The sequence below is a fragment of the Podarcis filfolensis genome (assembly GCF_964270895.1).
Source record: "Podarcis filfolensis genome assembly, chromosome: 17".
In the NCBI taxonomy this organism is placed as follows: domain Eukaryota; kingdom Metazoa; phylum Chordata; class Lepidosauria; order Squamata; family Lacertidae; genus Podarcis; species Podarcis filfolensis.
In genome coordinates this window covers 4,148,856-4,173,047 of record NC_139621.1, presented here as the reverse complement: position 1 = coordinate 4,173,047, position 24,192 = coordinate 4,148,856, and the positions used below count along the sequence as shown (strand labels likewise).

At 48.4% G+C, this 24,192-nt stretch overlaps 1 protein-coding gene across 3 annotated transcripts in view; it reads right to left on the bottom strand.

The window, feature by feature from the left end:
- PLXNA3 (plexin A3) overlaps window positions 1-17,199 on the bottom strand; it is a 71,814-nt gene extending 54,615 nt beyond the window's left edge. For 2 of the 3 annotated variants that reach the window (XM_083592490.1, XM_083592492.1), the window contains exons 1-3: window positions 15,496-15,599; window positions 8,189-9,427; window positions 7,488-7,670 (exon numbers count right to left, since the gene is read on the bottom strand). In XM_083592490.1, the coding sequence (XP_083448616.1) occupies window positions 7,488-7,670; window positions 8,189-9,370 (1,365 nt within the window). In that variant the 5' untranslated portion in view covers window positions 9,371-9,427; window positions 15,496-15,599. Of the gene's footprint in view, window positions 1-7,487; window positions 7,671-8,188; window positions 9,428-15,495; window positions 15,600-16,929 lie in introns of those variants that run through there. The other variant, XM_083592491.1, reaches the window with a different exon arrangement.
- Between the last annotated feature and the right edge of the window lie 6,993 nt (window positions 17,200-24,192).

Below are 24,192 nucleotides of genomic sequence, written 5' to 3'. Positions count from 1 at the left end.
GAAACGTTTTGTATGTGGTGTCAGAAGTGGGATATTGTTTCCTTGGAGGAACTGTGAACCATGAGATTGAAGGAATTAGCAGCATAATATTATGGTACAGGACATTCAGAAGCCCCCCGCCCCCCGGAAGACAAAAGCCTTTTGCAGGTTTATCTCCTAAACCTGGTGGTCAAATGTTTATTCCATGGAGCCTGCTGAAAAGAGCACTGCATCTGGGTTAAAATTTCAGTCATACACTGGCTGGATAAACCACTATCTCCAAGACGGCTGCATATTTCAGGTGCTGTATACTGGTGCTGGTGCACATATACCACAGACATTCATTTTCCTGTGAAAGTTATGAAGGCTGCATGCATTAAAAATCACAGCAAAGGTTCAGTCTGTATACACACGCACACACACCTGAAGGGCGCACACCCTTCATCACTTGAAGAGTGGTTTAAAAACAAAACAAAAAACAAAAAAAACCCAGAGCTAATTGTTATCCTAATCCACAGTTCCCCATTTGTCTAATGAAAATGGTATTTGCTTTCATCTTTGTAAACACCCCTCCCAGTGTAGTATACCTGCACAAAGTGTGCCTCACTAACGCCAAAGGAAATCCACTAGCAACATGTGGCAGGCAACCTTGGACTCAGTAAAGCACCTATCTTGCAGGCTGCTTGGAATGGCAAAAACTGGAGGGAATGAATGAGGGAATGGATGGACGGATGGACAGATGGATGAATAAATAAATAAATAAATAAATGCGCCTAGTTGGCTACATGCCCTGAAGTATAAAGTTTATGAGAAATTTTGTACTGAAAAAGCAATCAGGCACCACAAGAATGTTTTTTGAAGGGTCTGGATTACATAGCTGCTGAAATTCTCAGTAATCTAACAGTCTGTGCTATGCACAAGACCCCACACCGAATTATACATTTGGGAGTATACAAAGATTAACAGCTCTACCTATTTAAAGGGAGGTGGTGTACTTTTAAGTTTGCAATTTGGGAGGGACAAAGCAAAGAGATCCAAAGGTGCATCCACTGCTGGATACCTTCAAGACGATATTGCAGCATATATATTTAAGCACGTGTATTTCAATCTTCTATAGGCATGTCAGTCATGCTGAAGAGGGTCAGTGCAAAGGATGCAAGGCCAAATCTAACCCCCTGAGACGGACTAGTGACTACTGTTTGCCCACAGAAACAATGTGGGTGGGTGGTGGTAGCAGCAATGGCAATAGGACTTGGAACTGGGGAAGGAGAAGCAATTCAACTATTTTATTTTTTTTACACATTTTCTATTTGTTAGCAAAATTGATAGTGCAATCCTAATCCTGATGAAGTGAAAGCAACCATCCACTGGAATCTGTAGGCCTCTGCTGCTATGGAGGCCCACCCATCAACAGCAGTTCTCCATCTACAGTAGCAGAGAACCACAAAATGGAGCAAGGCACCAGTGGTTTTGGATCTGCGGGATCCAAACCCCCATGCATCCTCTGATGGGCCAGATCTCACACAGCCATTCAGCTGTGTGAGCTTGGAACTGATGCAGCAAAAGAAAAAGGAAATACATTCTTTTTTAAAAGCAGCCCCCACCTGCTGCCCCGACCAGAGCTAGCAGTTAGGGCTTCCGATGGGGCAGAGGATCAGCCACCGCTGTGCTGCTACCGAACTAGTAATTTTGCTCTATGAAAGCTTGCTCTTTGCAATTTTGTCATTCTGCTTGGCTTTGCAAATTAAAAATAGGCATAAGATTTGGACACAAGAGGAGAATTGCAGAAGTTAATCAAAATTTCTTCCATGCAAAAGGGAGTTTGTGATTAATGTTCCCGTTTCTTTGTCTTAGGCTGTTTTTCCAAGGGACATTGTTGCTTTTGCAAGCTAAAATAGTGACTACTATATTGGTTTTATTTTGATATTTCAAATAATAAAGTCAATAAAAAAAATCTGAATTACTAATATGGTTACTGGTAAATTCAAAAGTCATACAGCAGAACTTAGTACAATTTCTGGAAGTGAGTCATAACACCTGAGAATTTTCATAAATCTAATAACCCCTTCCTTACAAGCTTCCTCTGATCAAGGCACAGATCCATTTAATCTTCTGTATTAACCACTGTGCACAGAACCCCCCATTAGCACTGGTTTGGACTACTTTGTGCAAAAATATTTCACTTCCAGCTACTAGCTGCATATCACAGGGGAAGTTGTACAGTATGCATTTGGCAAATTACCCAGGAAATACTCTCTCACAGAGCCCAGATGGAACTTGCAAGGCACTTTTCAAAATGGCCCCAGAGCTTGAATGTGGCCTAGAGCCTAATGTCACTTTGCAGACAGAGCATGTTGTCCCTCTCTTCAACCCTGCAGTGGTCCCAAAAAGCTTCCACTATGTTTTCTTAAAATCCACTTTACTAAAAAAAACACCAAAAGTCAGTAATTTTGACAGTTACTCAACTATTTGACAATTGCATTTTTGAATGGGTAAAAGGAAAGACATGTTACTTTGCAGTACATACAGTATTTAATGGTATGACTTTTTAAAATAGCATTCTGAACTTTTGGGACAGGTTGGCGAACCTGTGACCCTCCATATTTTGTCAGATGACATCTCCCACCATCCTGGACCACTGGGGAGTCGGGAGTCCAACAATATCTGGCAGGCCACAGGTTCTCCACACCTGCACTGAATGATGTACAGGCAAAACACCCCTCTCTTTTAAAGAAAAAACATTCAGTTATTCTGCAACAGCCAGAATTGGTTCCACAGCCATCAGGATGCCTGCTTCTTCCTTCAGAGTTTCAGAACACTTCTGAAATTGATAATGGGATGTGGCCTTTTATGGCTTGAGCCACTCAACTGCCCAGCAGCTCCATGGTCAAGCCAGCCCAATATTAATGGTTTCCAAACTGATCTTAAAACGACGATAACTTTGAAACACTGTGCAAAACATTAGATATAACTGATTCACCTATGACCTGGATTTCCCGTGAAGTGTTGTTAGAATTCAAAGACAGCATCAAGAAGGCCCAGCGGAAAGAGAAGAGGTCGGAGGAACAGGGCAGAGCACTGCTCTTCAGCCTTGGGTCCCCAGATGTTGATGGGCTACAACTCCCATCACCCCGACTGTTGGCTAAACTGGCCAGGGATGTTGTGAGTTGTAGCCCAACAACACCTGGGGATCCATGGCTGAAGAACTCTGGGGGTAGAAGTTGACTCCAGGTGCTTTTCCCCTACCCCAGCCACCATGATTGTTCTCCTACCTATCTGGGTCTTGAAAGATGTTCCAGGCTTGGATAGTGGCCCTTCCCCTGACCAGTAAATCCCACGCAGGGCTGCTTCTTACCACTCTCTCCCTCCCTCCTTGTAATGTTATTTTGAATTGTTAACATATTTTATTGTATCCGTACTTCGGGAATCTGACAGGACTGAAAAGCAGTCTAAAAATAACCTCGATGAATAGCCTGGCCTGCACTGGCTTCCAAAGCGGTGTGTGAATAAACTGAGCAGAACCATTTCCTCCTTCTAAAACCCAATAAAAGTTCAATCATGAAATAGATCTGTTTGCTGCTATTCTATAATGAGGAGAATGTACAGAGCAACCCTAATGAAGTTTACTCAGAAGTCAGACCCACGCTATCCCCAAAGGATTGCAGCCTTAATCGCATTCAGCAACATTTATAATCTGGAGAGAGAGGAATGGAAGAGGTTCGGCAGCTCTGTGTGTGTCCCTCTGTGCAGAAGCACACATGTATAAACACAGAGAAGTGTAAACACAGCTCCTAGAGACCTGGGGCTGGGGGGTTGAAACTTGAGAGACTCCGCTGCTTATTTACAATGTTAAAAAAACACACACCAATGAATTGCCAGGAACTGGTATAAAATACCAGATTCCCAATAAATAAGGACAACTGGGTCACAAGCATCTATGTTTCCAAAACAGACACAGAAACAGAAGGGAAGGGAACATAGATTGTCTTTATTCGAAGCTCTCCTAAAATTTATGAAATAAAAAAGGGAAGACTGTAGTCAGGGCCGGATTTAGGTTTGATGAGGCCTTAAGCTACTGAAGGTAGTGGGGCCTTTTGCATAGCAGGCGCGGCCCATGACTTACATTACAGGAGCCTACGCAACACAAAACACTGTTGCTGTATGTAGGCTTTATTTTATTTGTTTTTATCTTATATTTTGGAAATGTACATCCAGGGTTTTTTTCTTCTTTCAATTTTTTGGGGGCCCCAAGAGAGTGGGGCCCTAAGCTATAGCTTGTTTAGCTTATATGTAAATCCGGCACTGAATACAGTCCTAGGAACCTATGCAAACTCTACAAAATCACCTCATAGGCATCTGGCAAGTTTGGGAGGGGAGAGAAGAGTGGGCAGTGGAGAGGCAACAGATGGAAGTAAATCCCCCCTCACAGGTTCATAATGCTCAAGATTTGCCACCACACTACACATCCACAACTCCATTAGAAGCGCCCATTGCGTGTGGTCTGGGAAAGAGACAAGTTGCCCCTAGGACAAGTGGTGGGAGACTGAGTGGAACTATCTTCTAGAGTGGAGGAAGCCTCCAGATGTTGCTTGACTCCCATCATCTCTCACTAGTGGCTATGCTGGCAGGGGCTGATGGGAGAACCAAACGGGCACCACACTGGCTATCCCCTGCCCTGGAGTGACGTGGTAGCCTCATGGGCTTAAGGTGGAGCCCAGGGGCAGAACGGAAGGATGCTTTCTTTTCCACATCTGAAGAAAATACCTACAATGGGGAAGATTCCCCCCCCTCTCTCTCTCTCTCACACACACACACACTTGCCCCCAGGAGATTGCTCAAAGGAGCTTTCATCCTGGCCAACAAAGCCCCATTGAGCCTCCCCCACAAACCAACCAGGCCCCTGGGGGTCAGTGCAGTTGTGGAGCTGGAGACTCAGATAGGAGTCCTCCTCCCTTCCCCAAGGAACGGGATAATGGTCCTTTTCAGACTTGACTGGGGGAACAGGCAGGTCACCCCTGGGTGAGGCTCCAGGCTGCACAGCAACAAGGCAATTAGTGTACTGAAGGCGGCAGAGGGGGATCTGGGAATGGAGAGGCAGACGGAGGGGCTACCTCCCTGCCTCCTGCCATCCTAATTGAATCGCCACCGTTTGCATGAGGGACAGAAGGGGGTCGTGACCTCCCTTCATGCCCCCTGCCAGGGGTTCAAGAGTTTAAACAGCATTTCTCTTCTCCGTCTTCCCCACCACAACAAGCTGTAACTCAATTCCAGGCCACCAGCCCCAAAGACCAGACGCCCAGTACGCTCCCAAGGACCCTTCCACTTCAAAACTGACCCCACAGCTGGTGGGGGGTGGGAGGCAGCACAGGACAGAGAGAAAGCTGGAATGGGCAGCTGGGGTTGGGTTTTCTCCATAATCAGAGTAGTCAGGAGGCTAAAGCACCCACATTGCACCTCGAAAAGGCCCACCCTGGGCCAATTTAAAATGGTAGGTAACCCAAAGAGCGAGAAAGATAGGAGCCCAATTGTCCAGTGCGGACTGAGACACAGCAAGAAAGCGAGACTGAAACCAAAGCCGACATACAACCAAGGCACTGTTTAGGGAGGAAGGGAGAAAATAATAACATAAAATAGAGAGAGAGACGGACAGATGCAGAGGATGCAGACAGATGATGAGGGGAAAGCATTCTGTACAAGCTAGGAAACACATTATGACTTCACATGCTCCAGAGATGGAAGATGTTAAGTAAATTATGGGGCCACATCCTGGTGACAAAGGGAACCCTGAACCTAACTGAGGATAATTTATGGCTTTAGATCGCATGCCTCCCATCTGCCAGCAACATCTCCTTCCCACCAACCACGCACACACTTGCTGCAAAAGGCAACCAAATCAGGTTGGAACATGCAGAAAAAGTGGGGAGGATTAACCCTGGCGCATCTGCCCCACCAGGCAACATTACCTGAGCTTCAGCCTCTGCGACCCCAATGCCTGGACACTCCCCTGACCCCTCCAGCTCTTTTACAGCGCACAATTACAATCTCCATCTGGCTCTGCTGCTCTCTCAGACTTTGAAACCGCCCCCCCCCCGCCCAGCTAGACGGAGGAGGGGTGCACCAGCTCATGCGCCGCCCGGTTAATATTTAATGCGCCAGGTCTGTTGGGCACAAGCCTCTGCAAAGTGGCAACTAATGGCAGAGGGTGGGGGCTGCCAGTAACAACGGCTTCTCTCCCACCCCCCCTGCACAGCAGGCAATGCTTGGGGGGTTGGGTTGAGAGAAGAGGTTTTCCATAAAAGAGAAAGGGCATTGCACGCCTCCTCAGATGCCCCTCTGAAATATTTTGCTAGATCTAGAATGTCAAGGCTTATGGGTTGTTGGTTTTTTTTGGGGGGGGGGAGAGAGTATCCAGCAATTTACCTGGACCTTTGACACTTGAAATAGAAGGACCCACCAGGTTCTTTGGATTGGAAATTGTTTTAACTGGTTTTAATATTGTATTTTTATATTGTTGTATCCTGCCATGAGACACGGAGAGGAGGAGGAGTAAGAAATCCAATGAAATAGAAGTCTGTCCAGTGACCACCACTGTTGCCAGACATGTTTCCACATTGCAACCCCCTCCCCACCTCAAAGTGTAATTGCGAGAGGTGTGGGACAGTTGCCTGGCATCCCATGGGGCACGGCCCAATTCCTGAGCATGCCGCTCCTAGCATAAACTAATTTTATTCTCTTGGCACTTTCTTGCCCAACTCTCAGCACAGCAAGTGGAAGATGTGATACCAGAAGTGTGAAATTAATTAAAAATAAGAAATGCACGCGGGTGCCTAAGATTTCCTGGAAGCTGCCTCCACCCTTGCCAGCCCAGGTGTGTGGAGCCCAGCGAGGGAGACTGCAGTAATGAGAACAGGGCACTCAGCACATAGTCAGAGGTACTCAAAATATGTGGTCACAATGCGCAGAAAAATATCGTCTCAGCCAATGCATCACTCACATTCTACAGCCTGCCACTGACTTTTGTTTAAAATTCTAACAGTGACACTTAGGAGTTCTGAATGAGATTACACAAGATGTGCCCTTCTGTTCTGGAAAAAAGGAGAAGACCTGGCCACATAAACCGTGTTGGAGAATGCATTTTTTATTTTTCCTGGTGAAGGTAAAATGATAGCATACCCCCACTAGTAACAGAAAACTCTTCTAAAAAATACAGTAGCTGTGCCAGAGAGGATGGTCCCGATTAGGGGAGGCTTCTGAGGAATTTTAATTCATTTACACAGACCCAGCTCAGATTAAGACCATGATGTCTCATAGGAAGCTGCCTGAATCAGAGTTGTCTACACTGAGAGGAATCTCTTCAGGATTGCAGATAGGCTCCTTGCCAGCCCTGCCTGGAAATGCCGGGGACTGAACCAGGGAATCCAGCCACACTCGTGTGGAGACAACCACTTCTGCCCTCCCACATTCTCCCTCCTCACCCCTTTTCCATACACCGAAGGAGAACATCTCACCTTCTTGAGGTTGCCCGCACGCGTTCCAATGAAGACAACCGAGTGGCCACGGTAGGTGTAGGCAGCAACGCTGGCCATCCCCTCAGCCTTCTCCTCCAGCAGCGGGAGCCCTTCAATGACCTGCAGCCCCCCTAGGGGCTGGTTCAGCACCAGCCCACAGAAGTTCCCATTGATCTGCATGGGCTGGAGACAGGGAGACAAGGAGGCGAGAGTCAACATCAAATGGGATTGGGTGCCCTTTCCCTGCACGACAGAGCTAGAGTTGGGTACACAATGGCACTCTATTCCCCAGCAACTCCTATATTCTAGAGCAGAGATGGGGAATCTGTGGCCATCCAGAGGATGTTGGGCTCCATCAGCCCCAGCCAGCGGTCAGAGATGATGCAAACTGTAGTTCAGCGACATCAGGCGGCCACAGGCTCCTCACCCCTATCCTACAGTGTGTTTGTGCCTCAATTTTCAGAGGAAATGTAACAGGTTTTGTTAACAAGACCCAAAACAAGAATTCCTGGGCTGTTACGTGTGAGTTCTGGGGCAAAATGGGACCAAGGAGGTTGAGAGAATGACAGAAAGGGCCCAAACATCTCTCAAGTACCAAAATTTTGGGGAGGGGGTGTCCTATTCTTGGGGGGGGGAGAGACACAGAAACTAGCAAGTAGGAACTAGGGTAGCGGGAGAGTCCAAATCGCGCAGCATCGTACCGTGTTGATGCAGGGCAGCTCTTTGTTGAGAAGCCAAGGGAGGGAGAGCCGGCCTTCCCCCCGGTAGCAAGACTGGATGCGCTCCCGGATGCGCTGGTTGACCTCATCCAGCGTGAAGAGGCAGAGGAGGCTCTCGCGGGGCGGGGCAGCACGGTTCTTCTGGCCTTGCGAAAAGGCGGCGTAGAGCACATCCTGCCCTTCCGCGATGCCTAGCGACCGGGCCAGCTCGCGGCCTGCCTTGGCCAGCTGCGCAGCCTGCACAAGGCGGTACTCAACGCCATCCTTGGAGCAGCCCAGCGGGAACTCCACGTAAGAGTAGAACTCTGTGTCATTGGCACACAAGCGCACGATCTTGGAGGAGAAGAACCGCTCCCCGCCAGTCACGCCCGGACCACCTGGGCCTCCCGCTGGCTCCAGCGGGGTCTGAGCTGTGTCCAGCTGCAGGGTGAGGAAATACACAAAGCCACCGGAGACAAATGCAGAAACGTAGTAGATATCGAAGGCCGGGTAGAGCGAGAGTGTGTCCGAAGGTACTTTGATCTGGGAGGAGACAAACTCATCCTGATAGACCAGGCTGAACATCTCAGGACTGCTGGCATCGGGGGTCAGGCGGCGGCTGGAGAGAGTGGGGAAATACTCTGAGCGCCCCCCAATGGATGTGCCCACAAAAAACTGGCTGGGCTCCCTTGGCTGCTCCACAATCACACCAACCATGGCGTCTGGCTCGCGCCCGCCGGAAAGATAATGCTCCTTGCGCTGGTGCGGCTCCCCCAGCTTGGCCAAATCATCCAACCGCAAGAGCTGACACACCCCTTGCCAGACGCTGCCACAGGCCACCAAGCGGCTGCCAGCGTAGTCGATCAGCAGTAGCTTGTTGACGTTGTCAGCGGGGGCCAGGCGATGAGCGCAGAGTCGCACGCCGGGCGGAGGGTAGCAGCGGGGGTCGTCAGGCACCGGGCCCGTGGTGTGAGCCCGCAGCTGGGTCAGGTTGGCTGAGAGCTTGAGGATGCGGTTGATGGCCCCAAGGTAGACCTCGCCCGTGTCATGGTGGACAGCCAGGTGTGAGAGGGACAGGTCCGAGACTGTGAAGGCGGCGCGTGGGGACAGAACGCCCAGGACAGGTGGCGGCGAGGAAAGGAGGACCACAGCTGTAGTGGTGGCCATAAGCAGCAGCCGCCACATGATCACCAGGGAGTTGCCTGGGGTCAGGCAGGGCCAGACACAGGCAGCTCATTCAGCCTGCAAGTGGGGGGAGGGAAGAGAAGAGGAAACGGTGGTTAAGCACCAGTCCAACATTGTGCAGTGAAAAGGCAAAGCCTCCAGCAGCAGAGCAGAAATGACATGTTTGTGTGTTTTTGTGTGTATAATCAGCTGCCATCCTACACATCAGGAATGAGGAACATGTGTGGTCCTCCAGATCTCGCTGTACAATGCCACTCCCATCCTCCCTGGCCCTGCTGGTGGATGGGAGCTGCAGTCTAGCAACATCTGGAGGGGCAAAGATCCCCCCCATCACTGAATGGAATTCTCCTCCCAGGAGGCATGCAGGAAGGACTGGGCATCCAGGTCACGCAGCACTTATTTGGAGGGTTGCTAATAAAGGGAGTCTTCTGGAATTAGGTTTACAATTACTAATGCCAATCTGAAAATCTCCCTGGAGCCCCTCCCAAAAGGGGCTGCAAATGCGTAACAGCACCTCTTGGCTAGAGATCCACACTTCCCACCCGCCGCCACCCCAAGTAAAGAGTCACAGCCGCCAAGGAACTCGTTTTCTTCCTTCCAACACCCTTGCAGCTTCTCATTAGCACCCGCCATGCACAGCATGAAACAGCACCCACAGAATTGAGAAGCAAACACAGCATCTTGCATCACATGCACAGGCACACACACACACACACACACACACACACACACACACACACCTCTGCAACAATGAAGAAAAGCTGAAGGCAGCAATGCCACCTGTCACACAAAACGAACAAAGATGGCACTAACCTGAGGTGGCTCCCTTCTCATTCCCAAGGATTCTCTCCACACAAATATCCCAATATCTACAGCAGGAGCTGCAGACTCAGGCCCAGGGGCCAAATGTGGCCCTCTAAGCCTCCCCTGGGCCACACAACCCCTGGCCTGCTCTACACCATTGTCAAGCGCTTTGCCTAACAAGAATGTGTCTTTGAACTGAGGCAATGCCTCTCACTTGCCAGGGTGGAGGGAGACATGGAGTTTGTGTGTGTGTGGAAACCTCTGGCTTTTGCATGGCGGCTGTATGAAGGTCACGCCTTACCCCTTCACTTTCACTTCTGTCTTGGCCCACCATTGGCATGTGGCCCCAGGAAAGCTGCACATGAGGGAATTTGGCCCTCAGGCTGAAAAGGATTCCATTATGCCTAGCCATGGCCTGGTACCAGACACACAGTCCTCAGAGGACAAACCCAACATGCCGCAGATCTGGATCTAGCCCTGAGGGATCCTCCAAGGGGAGGACCATTGAATAAAATGCTCCTCAGGGCTCCAGAACGCCAGCACCAAAAGGTTCAGGCTGAAGACTGATAGCACAGCACGTGTCCACAGACTGTGTTGCTCAAAAGGTTTTCAGGTGAGAAGAGGTGAAGCTTCTGAATCCCAGTTGCTGGAAACCACAGGAAGAGAGAACACTCTTGCACGGGTCCTGCTTGCCACCTTCTGACCAACATCTGAGTGGCCATTCTGAGAATAGAGTGCTGGACTAGATGGGCCATTGGCCTGATCCTGCACTATCATCTTATGTTCATCACCAGCAGCTGTGGTTAGGGTGTGGTCTAGGAGGCCAGAATATATCAGGTCTCCCATTTGAACCTTCCAGTTACTGGAAAGAAAACAGCTCTAACTCCATGAATCTGCACCTAGGTGCCCAGCCTTGCTTGACTTGTATTCCCTTTGCTATTGACCGTGGACTATACCTTGACCTTGCCTTTCAATGATACTTTGAACCTGGACTGATTCTTAGGGCTTGAGAGCTTAGCTTGCTTTGGGCACGGCCGCACCATCATCCCAGCTCCCCTTGGTGAGTGTTTTGCATAGGTGTCTTATACCTCCTTGGACTGGGACACTGGCTCTCAATGGCGCCTGCAGCCCCTGATCCTTGCTATGTACATCATCACAGTGCCACCTCCAAACAAATACTGTGAGGCCCCACTGAAAAATGATGTGGGCAGGCAAAAAGAACTTGCCCATGCTGCACTGCATGTTCATGGGAGTCTCATTTACATAGGGCCCTCAGCCACTGCATGCCACTGCAAAACCTGCCTCAACTACAGATCCCTAGAATGTTCACAGAAGATGTGCAATGGCTCAGGGCCCCAATTAAATTGACTACTGGGCATGTGCAATGCTTCAATGGGAAGTTCTTGCCAGTTCACCTCATATTCAAATGGGGCCTTATGGGCTGGTTCATAGATGATGGCTCCATCATCAAGGAGCCATCTGCACACTCTGGAACATGTGCAGAGAAGGGCAACTAGGATGATCAAGGGTCTAGAAGCCAAGCCTTATGAGGAACGGTTGAAGGAGCTGGATATGTTTTGCCTGGAAAAGAGGAGACAGAGAGGAGATATGACAGCCATCTTCAAATATCTGAAGGGCTGTCACATGGAGGGTGGAACAAGCTTGTTTTCTCCTGCTCTGGAAGGGAGGACTTGAAACCATGGCTTCAAGTTGCAGGAAAGGAGATTCTGACTAGACATACGGAAAAACTTTCTGACAGTAAGAGCTGTTTGACAGTGGAACAATCTCCCTCAGGAGGCTGTGAGCTCCCCTTCCTTGGAGGTTTTTAAGCAGAGGTTGGATGTCCATCTGTCATGGATGCTTTGGCTGATATTCCTGCATTGCAGGCAGTTGGACTAGATGACCCTTGGGTCCCTTCCAACTCTTCTATGATTCTATAATCAAGGCAATACTCTGCATGTCTGAATGAGCTAGGAAAATAGAGAGCTGCCTTTTAGAGATCAACCTTCAACCAGCCCTGCCTTGTTTTCACTGACTGGCAGAGACTCTTCAGGGTTTGGCAGTCTTTCCCAGTCCCGCCTGGAGATGCTAAGGACTGAACATGGGACTTTCTGTATGCCAAGCAGTCTTCCTTCCACCCCCAACTGTAGGCCATAAACCACATTTCCCCATCACTTCAAACACAATGATTTTCACTAGACTGGCTTCGCACATTCAGCTTAAAGAGGCGAAGTAACAAGATCCCTTGTGCCTACAGGCCTTCAGCTGCATGTTACACACCATCCAGGTTTCAGAAAGCTCCCATGCTTCGCTGGGTCTTTTTTTATTCATCTCCCCAACTTGTCAATATGCCACCCCCAAGACAGCTCTCTGAAAACATTTGTGGTCACTTCCTGCCCTTCATATGCAAGATCACAGTTTTCACACTTCAGATGAACACATGCTGTCCCCAAGCTTACAAATTCAATGGCTCCAGCCATTAGCAAGCAATGCAAATCTATCCTTTTACCACTGGCTGCAAGTACAAACTGGTGGCTAAAGTATTCATTAAAGCAGGAATGGGCAAACTGGTAGCCGTGGGCAAAGGCTGGCTGATGAAGCAATTTTACCTGCTTCCCAGAGGCCCTACCAAGCACTATTCTAAGGTGTGGTATAAACACAGTTTCTCCTAAGAAAATAATGTTTAAAAAATGGAGCAAAATAAAGAGCTACTCTACACTTTAATGTTATAGCCTTGTTTTGATGGTACTTCCCCACAGGGATAGCAGTACTAGTCTTCTGCAGCCAAAACCATTATCTTGTGGCACCTGAAAGACCAATGCTTTTAAGACAAATTTGTTAGTCTTAAAGGAACTACAAGACTCTTTGTTGATAGAGACTTGCAGAATTTATCATAGAGTCTAATCTAGAGAACAGAGTAGCTCGAGATAATGCAGACACACAGCTTCGAATCTACACCTATTGCACAGTAACACCTCCCAATATCCCTACCCAACTTCCCATGCTATTTTGGACTTCTTGTCCGCAGATCACAGAACCGTAGTACACGCTCACACACACACACACACACACACACAAAGCCTGCAAGCCCCCCCACCTTAGCTTACAGAGTGAGGGAGGCCAATTAGATCACCAGTCCGCCAAGCCCAGTGTCATCTACTTAGACCACAGAGCATACTTAAAAATAGGGATGTATGTGGGCATGGAGAAACTATGTTTCTGTGGTTTTTATTGAGTGTGGTGGGAAGGGATTCCCCCCCCCAAAATCAAGGGTCATCCAGCAACCTTGGCCCCCCATTCTTCAGCTGAACGGGAACAAACATGCAAACCCTATACTGCAATAAATAAGTATAATATACAATCACATCTTTACACACTCTCTCTTGCTGCCGATACACACTTTCCAGTGGTTTCCCGCTGCCACCTTGTCCCTTCCCACCACACTAAGGGACTGAATCAGCCCCACCCACGATGGTGGCCCCACAGCAGACCACCTCATAACATCAGTACCCACCAGCCTCTCAGCCTGTCGCTCCAAATATCCTAACCAATGTGCATACACCCCCCCCCTTTTCATTCAATGCAACCTTCTGCAACCCAAGCAAACCACAGACCGCTGGGTTCGCTCTTCATTGATATAGCTCCTCCAACAAGCTATTTCATTCCTCCTCCTCTCCCCCCAACCCAAATGCTCAGCCTCTCAATCTTCCACCTCACAGGAAGGAGAGAGAAATCTCCCATCCCACATACCAAGCTTCTCCCCCTCCCCAATGCCTTTTTGTCTACTTTTCCCTCCTTAACAGGCATGAATTATAAGCAGACCCCTCCCAGAAAGAGGCCTGGAAGAAGCACTGGGTGGAACAGCAACCATAGCCATTCTAAGACTCAATACATTATTACGCCCGCAACCAGGGAGGGAAGAACAAGTAGGAGGAACAGTCTGGGATCAACCAATCTTCCTGCCAATAGAGAGAGAGAGACCAACCTGTTACACACACATTTCAGAGTTGTCCATCAAATACAACACTGGGCCTCGGAAACCAGGGTTCAAAACAACATCACAGCCATAGGTCCTCTAGGGGTAAACCTAATCTCAGTTTTCCCACTCTGCAAAATGGGAACAATTGGATTTCACTCACAGATCTTTTGTGGGGATTAACAAAATAAGGAAATGCTCTTTTTCCCCTTCTCCTTTTTCTAAAAAAGCAATGCATTCAATTAAAGGTACATGAGAGCCTAGAGCTCCTTCCTCTCTTCCATTCCAGAACACACCACCATCAATCAAGTTGACCCAATTCCCAGAGCTTGGAGACCCCTCCTCGCAAAACCCACTCCCTTGAACTCCAAACAGCCATCATAAAGGTATAGCAGGAGGAATTCTGGCCCCTCCAGCAGAATCCGCATCCTCACCAGCCCCACTAAGATAACATGCTTGGAAATTCCTCCAGTACAAATGACTAATTTTTTGGGGGTTCCAGGAATGATGAGAAGGGAGGGGGGTTTTGTTTTTCGCTTTAACAAAAGCAAAGAACCAGATGCAAACAAGTCCATCCGGCAAATCGCATAGAATCGCCAGATCAGGGGCCAGCGAGGTGATGTCTCTGTTACCTACTAAGCGACGCCCCCCCCCCCAATACACACACACACACAGGCAAGTCAAGCCCAGCTGGAGTGTGATGGGCGTTAGCCAGGCTCCTCCACTCCGGATCGGGCTCTTCCAGGGTAAGGAACCAAATCATTGTGTGGCGCGGAAGAAGGAAAGAGTTGATCTCTTCCACCCAGACACACACCCAGCTGGTGCCATCTCGAAACGGCCAGTCTTCTCTGACTTGGCATTCTCGCCCCTATTCCCTTACCTGTTCGTTTCGCCTCCCCCCTTCTCCCGGCCCCGCTTCCTTCCTGTGACGGCCGCCTACTTGCTAGGAAGCCCCTTTCGCAAACCGGAGAGAAAAACCAGCGAGGAACCTCCCTGAACGGCAGGCTTCGAAGAGCCGGCGGAGGGGGGCCAGCAGTGCAAGAAGCGCCACCACAAAAGAGGGGTGGGGGCAACAGATGGGGCGTCTGCTGCTGGCACAGAACCAGGCAGGGGCTCCCCCGCCCCGTCTAGCAAAGACCCCGCTGAAGGGAGGGGGATCCCGCGCCATCCCCCCCGCAGGACCAAACCACCCTTTTCTTTGCGTTCCTTGTTGCTCGACAGCGATGCAGCCCGGCGCTGCGATGGAGGGGGAGTGGGGCGGCCATGTGGGGGGGGATGCCTCCCTCCCTTCCTCACCTCCGGGTCCCCCCAACCCCTCGGCACTTTGCGCGGATCCCGGCTGTACCTGCCCGCCGTTCGCTCCCCGCCTGCCGCCTCCCTCGCCTCCGTCTCCAGCCGCCGCTCTGGCTCAGCGTCTGCTCCCGCCCCAGCCGGTCGGAGCCCTTTAAACGCGGCCAGAACCATTAAAGGCATGGGGGGGGGGAGAGAAGGGATGGGGCTTGGGGAAAGCGGCGCTCCCCGAGCCCCCTCCCCAAACCCTTCCTTGCCCGGTCCCTGAAACCTCTCCGCCCCGGTTTTCCTTTGCGCGAGCCCCCGTCCCTCTAAGGGCAGCGGGAGAACCGTCTCTCTCCTCCTCGCCAAGGAGTCGCCATGCACGCGCACCCCCGGCCCCTGGAATGGTACCGCCCGGGCACTCATTCATCCAGACCCGGGAGCGGCGGCGGCGGCGGCGGCCAGTGCGAGAAGCAGGGGCGTTCGGCAAGCGCCTGGCTCCCGCTCTTGCACGCGCGGAGCTGCCGCTTGGCTTGGTTTGTTTTTTTGTAAATAAGTGCCCAACCTGGAGAAGGAAGCAAACGCTTGCGAAGCCCGCGAGGCAGAAAGTGGCTGCAAAAGTGAACACTCGCCAGGCAATCGGTGCATGGAGCGCACGTGCGCAGCTCCCTCTCGCCCTCCTCTGCTTTCGCTCTCCTCCTTGCAAGGGATAGTTTCACGCGCGCGCCCCCCCCCCCGCCGCCCCCACCCCGGAGAAGATGCCAAGAGTTAAGAGGACGGCTCTTTTGCGAGCAAAGGAAGATTCTAGGATAATAAATCCCCCATCTCTCTGCTGCTAGAATCCTCGAGCCTCCTTTCATATTTATTTTGGGGGGTAGAACCTCGTGAAAAGAAGCGAAAACCTGCTGGGTGGAGGGCAAAGGGGCTGACCCCCCCCCCCCCGTTTATAAATTCCCAATTACACCCCTTCCCGGCCTTAGGCAACGTTGCCGTGTGTACGGCGCCTCCTAGTGGAGAAACCGGACTAAGGCTCCTGTCCTCCCCCCACCCTTGCCTAAAAAAAGCGGAGGGCGGGGGAAACACCAGTTGCACGCCTGGAAATGAGCTCGCCCCCCAATGACACCCCGAAGAACAGCTCTGCCAGTCCTAGCCATCTTCTCGCCCCCAGACCCCCTCTCCAGCTCCCCGTGCCCTTTCCCCGCTCCAGACCCCCGATCTCTCCCCGCACCCTTGTTTTGGCTGCCGCCGTTGCCGCCGCCGCCACTGTACCAGCCAAGGCACGTTGTCATGGCAACGGGAGCCAGGAGATGAGAGATGATGGACGCCCCCTTGGGTGGCGGGAGGATGATGGAGAGACCTGGGCGGTGGGATGGGTCAAGGAGGGAGAGGGGAGACAGGGGCGTGGGTGGGTCCTGGGGCCGGGCAGGATGGAAGCACGGGCTCTCTAGAACCATTGCACCCCCACTTCTCTCTCGAACTATATCCCGGGCTCGGTCCGGTCTTGTACCTCCTCCTCTGCCGGGTCCTTCCGTCTAGGATTCGCTCGCTCCGGATGAGCTGCAGAGCGCGCAGGCTCGAGGGCGGGGGCTGAGTTAGTGTCCCGGCTCAGAAGAAGCGGGGAAGGGCTCGTCCCGGGCCGGGATCCAAGGGAGGGGAGGCGAAGCGGGGCCGCGGCCGGCCGGCCTGCGATGCTGCCGCTGCCTGGCACCGCCAGCGCCTAGAAACCGCGGAAACTCGACCCGCCCGAGGCCTGTGATGAGAACCAGATGCCACCGCCGTCGCAGCTACCGAGCCGGGCAAGGGCCGCGTCCACGTGGGCTGGGCGGGCAAGGCGGCCGGGCAAGCGGAGGGCTCGGGGGGGAAGTCTCGCATCAGGGAGACGGACGGGGCGGGAGTGGAGGAGCCAGACTTCATTCGAAGCAGAACCGGATTTCAACCCGAGGTGTCTGTGTGGCTCAGCCTTAGAACGCAGAGGGCCAACTCCCAGGGGCCGATATCCCTTTGGCCCCCCCAACAAAATATTTGAGACCCCCCACCCAAAGTTGATGGACATTGCCATTCAAATAATGCGTACCGTGTGAAATATACTGTGAGTCGAGTGTGGATTTCATGCTCTTTATTCAGCTCATGGTAGCTAGAAATGGAAGTTCCCCCAAAGGGTCTGCTTTATATACATTATTTACACAATGGTCCCCACGTGATTGGCCAATTCTGGGATTCTCCTGTAGGCCAATCACGTTGCGGATTCACTTCCACCTGGATTGGGTGGCTCCTGCAGACCAATCAGACTGCTGCATTTTGGATCCTATTCAACTCAGTACATAACACTGTGTCATGTGATCGATTATATGGGGCGGAGCTTACTTGCCCCCCAATACATTGAAGTTGGCACCTGTGGTGACGGGAGAGTGCCTCTGACCATATTCAGAGTGCGCCCCTCATCCTCTTTTTGTTTGTTTGATGGCTACAGTCCACCCACACAGATCCGGAGCAAGGCAGATATTTTAGGCGTTAAGCACTCAGGGTAGGTGGAAAAAGAGTAAGTACTGTATAACATTAAAAAAAATATTGCCTTATGCAAGATTTGGTTATATAAGTTAGTTGATCTAAAATAAGTTTAGATGAAACAAAAGAATAGAGAAAAATCAGAATGGAGCCCTGAGCAGCTGGAGAAAGGGGTTTTTTTTTTGCATGGCAAGTTTCTTGGGATTCGCAAATGTATGTGTAGAAAGAAAAATCCTTCTGGCTCTTCTGTAAATAAGCACACAATAGCAGAGTAGTAATTCCCACCCACCTACACTTAGAATGAATTGCTCCATAAATTGGGTTGTTTCTCCTCCCTGAAAGTTTGTTTTATCCTCCATATACCACAAAAATGGGAACTCTCTCTCAAAACAGTGTTTTAATATCTAGGGTTGCTTGCTATGTTCCTGGTTTAGGAAGCAATTCTGTCCAAGATCAAAAGGTTTCAGCTCATTCCAAACCAACTATCAATAGGCGGAGGCCTGTTTTTCCCCTCGTACATATTGCTCCCAGCTGAAATTTCACTGCAATTAATAGCTGAGGTAGAAGGTCCTTTCTCAGAGCCCTAATGCTCTCCGAGATGGTAGACGTGGATCTGGGCTGTACCTTTTGAGACTTCAGCTGGGCTCCATTGATGGAAGGCACATAGGGGGCTCTAGCCTAGGCTTCGCCCTTCTGATATTAAAGGTTCACAGAATCAAAGAAACAGAGAATTGCTGAGTTGGAAAGGACCATGAGGGTCATCTATTCCAACCCCCTGCCATGCAGGAACCTTTCACCCTGAATTATTTCTGCGCACACCCCTTGCTCCATCCTCACCCGCTTCACAGATTTCTTCTAAAACACACCTCACAATATTTTGTTCATTTATTAAATTTGTATATTGCCCTTTACTTGAAGCACAAAAGTACAATACAGTGGTACCTCAGGTTAAGTACTTAATTCGTTCCGGAGGTCCGTTCTTAACCTGAAACTGTCCTTAACCTGGAATTTGGTCAGGTGGCAGGATTTAAATTGAACAATAATAATAATAATAATAATAATAATTTATTATTTATACCCCGCCCATCTGGCTGGGCCTCCCCAGCCACTCTGGGCGGCTTCCATAAAAACCAAAAATACAATAAAATATCACACGTTAAAAACTTCCCTGAACAGGGCTGCCTTAAGATGTCTTCTGAATGTCAGGTAGTTGTTTATCGCTTTGACATCTGCTGGAAGGGCGTTCCACAGGGCGGGCGCCACTACCGAGAAGGCCCTCTGCCTGGTTCCCTATAGCTTTGCTTCTCGCAAGGAGGGAACCGCCAGAAGGCCCTCGGCGCTGGACCTCAGCGTCCGGGCAGAATGATGGGGGTGGAGACGCTCCTTCAGGTATACTGGACCGAGGCCGTTTAGGGCTTTAAAGGTCAGCACCAACACTTTGAATTGTGCTCGGAAACGTACTGGGAGCCAATGTAGGTCTTTCAAGACCGGTGTTATATGGTCTCGGCGGCCGCCCCCAGTCACCAGTCTAGCTGCCGCATTCTGGATTAGTTGTAGTTTCCGAGTCACCTTCAAAGGTAGCCCCACGTAGAGTGCATTGCAGTAGTCCAAGCGGGAGATAACCAGAGCATGCACCACTCTGGCGAGACAGTCTGCAGGCAGATAGGGTCTCAGCCTGCGTACCAGATGGAGCTGGTAAACAGCTGCCCTGGACACAGATTTAACCTGTGCCTCCATGGACAGCTGCGAGTCCAAAATGACTCCCAGGCTGCGCACCTGGTCCTTCAGGGGCACAGTTACCCCATTCAGGACCAGGGAATCCTCCACACCTGCCCGCCTCCTGTCCCCCAAAAACAGTACTTCTGTCTTGTCAGGATTCAACCTCAATCTGTTAGCCGCCATCCATCCTCCAACAAGACCAAAACTAAGGTTTTAGAGAAAAATATGACATTGTTTGAAAAAGAGAAATTTCAGAATGAAACAGGTCTGTCTGTGGTGAAGAAGGTGAAATATCTGGGGATTAACATGACATCTAAAAATGGGAACTTATTTAAAAATAATTATGAGAAATGCTGGTCAGAAGTGAAAAAAGATCTCGAAATATGGTCAGATTTGAAGCTTTCCTTGATGGGTCGAATAGCTGCTATAAAAATGAATGTATTGCCTAAAATGTTATTTTTGTTTCAATCATTGCAAATTGTGGACAAGATGGACTGTTTTAAGAAGTGGCAGAAAGGACTTCCGGTCAGCGCCAGCAACTGTAATGGCGGATTTCCTCCGATCTCCGGAGGAAATCTGCTTCGTGGAGCTAGGGTTCTACCGCTACGGCGAAGCGGGGACCCGAAAAAAATCACAGGCGGGGAAGCCTGTGAACTGAAGGCTCGGCGGGCTCCATTTGCGTCCCCCCCCGCTGCAAAGGAGCCTTTTTAAAGGCTCCGGAACATACCGGGGGTGAGCGGCGCGGAGCTGAGAGCTGTCTACCCGTCTCCGCGAAGCGAAGCCGCATGCCATGGTTGGAGAGCGCTGACTTCTTCCTTTGAAATTTGGACTAAAAGTAACAACCCGTGAGTATTACGGAAATTGGACATTAAAAATCACCCTTTTTTGATTCGGCACGAGCGGGGAAGGCGTAAAGAGGAAGTCCGTCTCCCCCTTTTGTAAACATTTTAAAGCAAGGACTAGATAACTAAGGTTGAAAAGAACATTTTCTTCGTGGGAAGTCAAAAGTAACTAATTTCACGTTTTGGCAGTACAAGTGAATGTGCTGGAGGATAAGAATTAATTTTGAAAGTGGATTGATACCCCTCCCCCAGGACCTGGGAGCGATCCGCGAGGGAGCCTGTTGGAGAGATTTAAAAGACTTTGACAGCTGTCAAATTAGCTGTCAAAGCTGAGAGGGAAAAAAAGAGAGAGAACTTTGTTTCTATTGCCTCGGCTGGTTATATTTGTTACATATAGGTAACAAATTGTCGAAAACCAAGGAAAATAAAGGACTTTTGGATTTACAACTGGAAGGAATACTAAGTAACCAGCACTCCCCTAGAGGGGGCTCTGGGACATTACAGAATGGCTGTAAGTGGAAAAATACAGACGGCACTCGAGAAGATATTTCGAAGCCTGGGAAAACTTCATGAACAAAGCATTGTTTTGGCTAAAAATGTCATAATATTGAATGAAAAAGCAAACAGACCTGTGGAAATTGGAAGGGACTTGACTCAAGTCTCTGTACCAGAACAAAAAGACTGTGCCCTTGAACTAAAAACTCTTGCAGCTGAACAAGAAAAGGAACTTGAGAAATTTGAAGAAGCTACATATGACAACTTAGAGGGAAAGGAAGGAGGAGCTATAATGCAGCAGAGGATTAAAGAAAGAAGCAAAAAACAAGATTTGGATTACAATCATAAATATGGAGACCTGGCAGGCCAGAGGCCTGTAAAGATGGACTTAAAGGGAAAGATAAATTTGACCAAAGTGGAAGCAGGAGTTTTTGGGACATTTGGTCTTAAAAGAAGTAAAAAACAAGATTTGGATTACAATTTTAAATATGGTGGCCTGGCAGGAAGAAGTATGGACCTTATGGGGACAGAGCTTCTCCGAGATCTGGCGTTTAACATAAAGGACTATCAAAAAAACCGGCAGAGAGGAAAGGAGAGAGATTTAAGGGCCTCGGATGTGAGATCACCAGGCTGATACCAGATGGATTGATGGACATTGGTTGGGGATTGAAACCGGGAAAAGTGGGGAGTGGGGTTTTGGGTATCCAAAGGCGGTATAAATATATTCTTTTTTGTAAATAATCTGTTTTGCTATTTTAGATTAAAATGGGGAAATCGTGAAATGGAATTGGGGTCGACTTTAGAAAAAGGTATTAAGAATAAGATTTGATGTATCAAGATTGAGATTTATGTCAAAATTGGTTAAACAAAAGGATTTAAATATAATAAGGTAAAATTTGGGGATAGGAACTTGTTGAACTAAAAATTGAATTGGAATACAAGAAGAGGAGATGTGGGGAAGTCAAGGAAAAATGTTAATGAAAGATATATGTTTGGTTTTGGTTTTTTGTGTGTGTGTGTGTGTGTTTTGTTTTGTTTTTTTTTTTTTTAAATTCTTTTGAAAACTTCAATAAATATTTTATGAAAAAAAAGAAGAAGTGGCAGAAAGATATCTCTAAATTTGTCTGGCAGGGCAAGAAGCCCAGGATAAAATATAAGATTTTAACTGATGCAAAAGAAAGGGGTGGCTTTGCCCTGCCAGACTTCAGACTGTACTATGAATCAGCAGCATTCTGCTGGTTGAAAGACTGGCTGCTTCTTGAAAACACGGACATTTTGGATTTAGAAGGTTTTAACAATGTTTTTGGATGGCATGCATATTTGTGGTATGATAAGGTTAAAGCTCACAAAGCATTTAAAAATCATATTGTTAGGAGATCTTTGTTTAATGTCTGGATCAGATACAAGGATTTACTGGAAAATAAGACCCCAAGGTGGTTGTCACCAATGGAAGCGAAAGCTCAGAAAAAGCTCAATATGGAGGCCAGTTGGCCAAAATATTGGGAAATTTTGGAGCAAGAAGGAGATAGATTGAAACTGCAGAGCTTTGACAAATTAAAAAACAAAGTCCGAGACTGGCTTCATTATTTTCAGATAATGGAGGCTTACAATTTGGACAGGAAAATTGGCTTCCAGGTGGAAAAATCTAAGTTAGAAACAGAAGTGCTAGAACCTAAAACTAAAATTATGTCAAAAATGTACAACTTGCTGCTGAAATGGAATACACAGGATGAAACGGTTAAGTCAGCCATGATTAAATGGGCACAAGATCTTGGACACAACATTATGTTTGCTGACTGGGAACAGTTATGGACCACAGGTATGAAATTTACGGCATGTAATGCCTTAAGAGAGAATGTTATGAAAATGATATACAGGTGGTACATGACACCAGTCAAGCTTGCAAAAATATATCACTTGCCTGATAATAAATGCTGGAAATGTAAGGAGGTTGAAGGTACATTCTTTCACCTTTGGTGGAAGTGCCCAAAGATTAAGGCTTTCTGGGAAATGATTTATAATGAAATGAAAAAGGTATTTAAGTATACCTTCTTGAAAAAACCAGAGGCTTTTCTCTTGGGCATAGTCGGCCATTTGGTGCCAAAGAAGGACAGAACTTTTTTTATGTATGCTACAACGGCAGCAAGAATACTTATAGCAAAGCACTGGAAGACTCAAGATCTACCCACTCTGGAAGAATGGCAGATGAAGTTGATCGACTGTATGGGACTGGCAGAAATGACCGGCAGAATCCGCGACCAGGGAGAAAAGTCAGCAGAAGAAGATTGGAAGAAATTTAAGGACTATTTACAGAAATACTATAAAATTAATGAACTTTGAAAAGATGTTGGTTTGAGTTTTGGTGGTCTCTAGCTGTTATGATAAAGATAATGGGGATTAAGATTGTTTAAGTGGTTATTTTAAAAAAAAAGTGGAATGAAAATAAGGTTTATTTTAAAAGGAATGTTAAGAGATTAGGATTTGCTGAATTATCAGGTTGAACTAGAAAACAAGAAGGGGAGGTATGAGGAAGTCAAAGAAATATGTTATTGAAAGATTGTTATTGAAATTGATCTGTTTTTAATATTTTTCTTTTTCTTTTTGTGTTTATATAAAATTGGAAAATCTAATAAATATTTATATATAAAAAAATGAAACTGTCCTTAACCTGAAGCACCACTTTAGCTAATCGGGCCTCCTGCTGCTGCCGTGTCGCCGGAGCACGATTTCTGTTCTCATCCTGAAGCAAAGTTCTTAACTCGAGGTACTATTTCTGGATTAGTGGAGTCTGTAACCTGAAGCGTATGTAACCCGAGGTACCACTGTATAAAAACAAGAACAAAACAAAACATAGTCTTTCCTGGTAAGGAAAGTGCTCCACAACTACATGGCCGCACCAAACCTCTAAAGTCCTGCTCGGATTGTGGTGGTTTTATTTCAAATCCCTCAGAAGCAGTGCCACATCAGCTATTGTTTCTTTTTCATGTACAAGGATGATAATAATGATTATTAGGAGCATTCAGTCATGTGAACACATGTTTCGCCATCTCTCAGAGGGAGAGAGAGAGAGACTGTTCTGGTTTTTCAAAATCAGCAGTTTAGCTCTATAGAGAGTTAGTGATTGTTGTTGTTGTCTCTATATTATATTGTCACTTTTCCACCAATATAAATCTTTTTTTTTAACAGGTGACAGCTGTTCAAAACTTTCT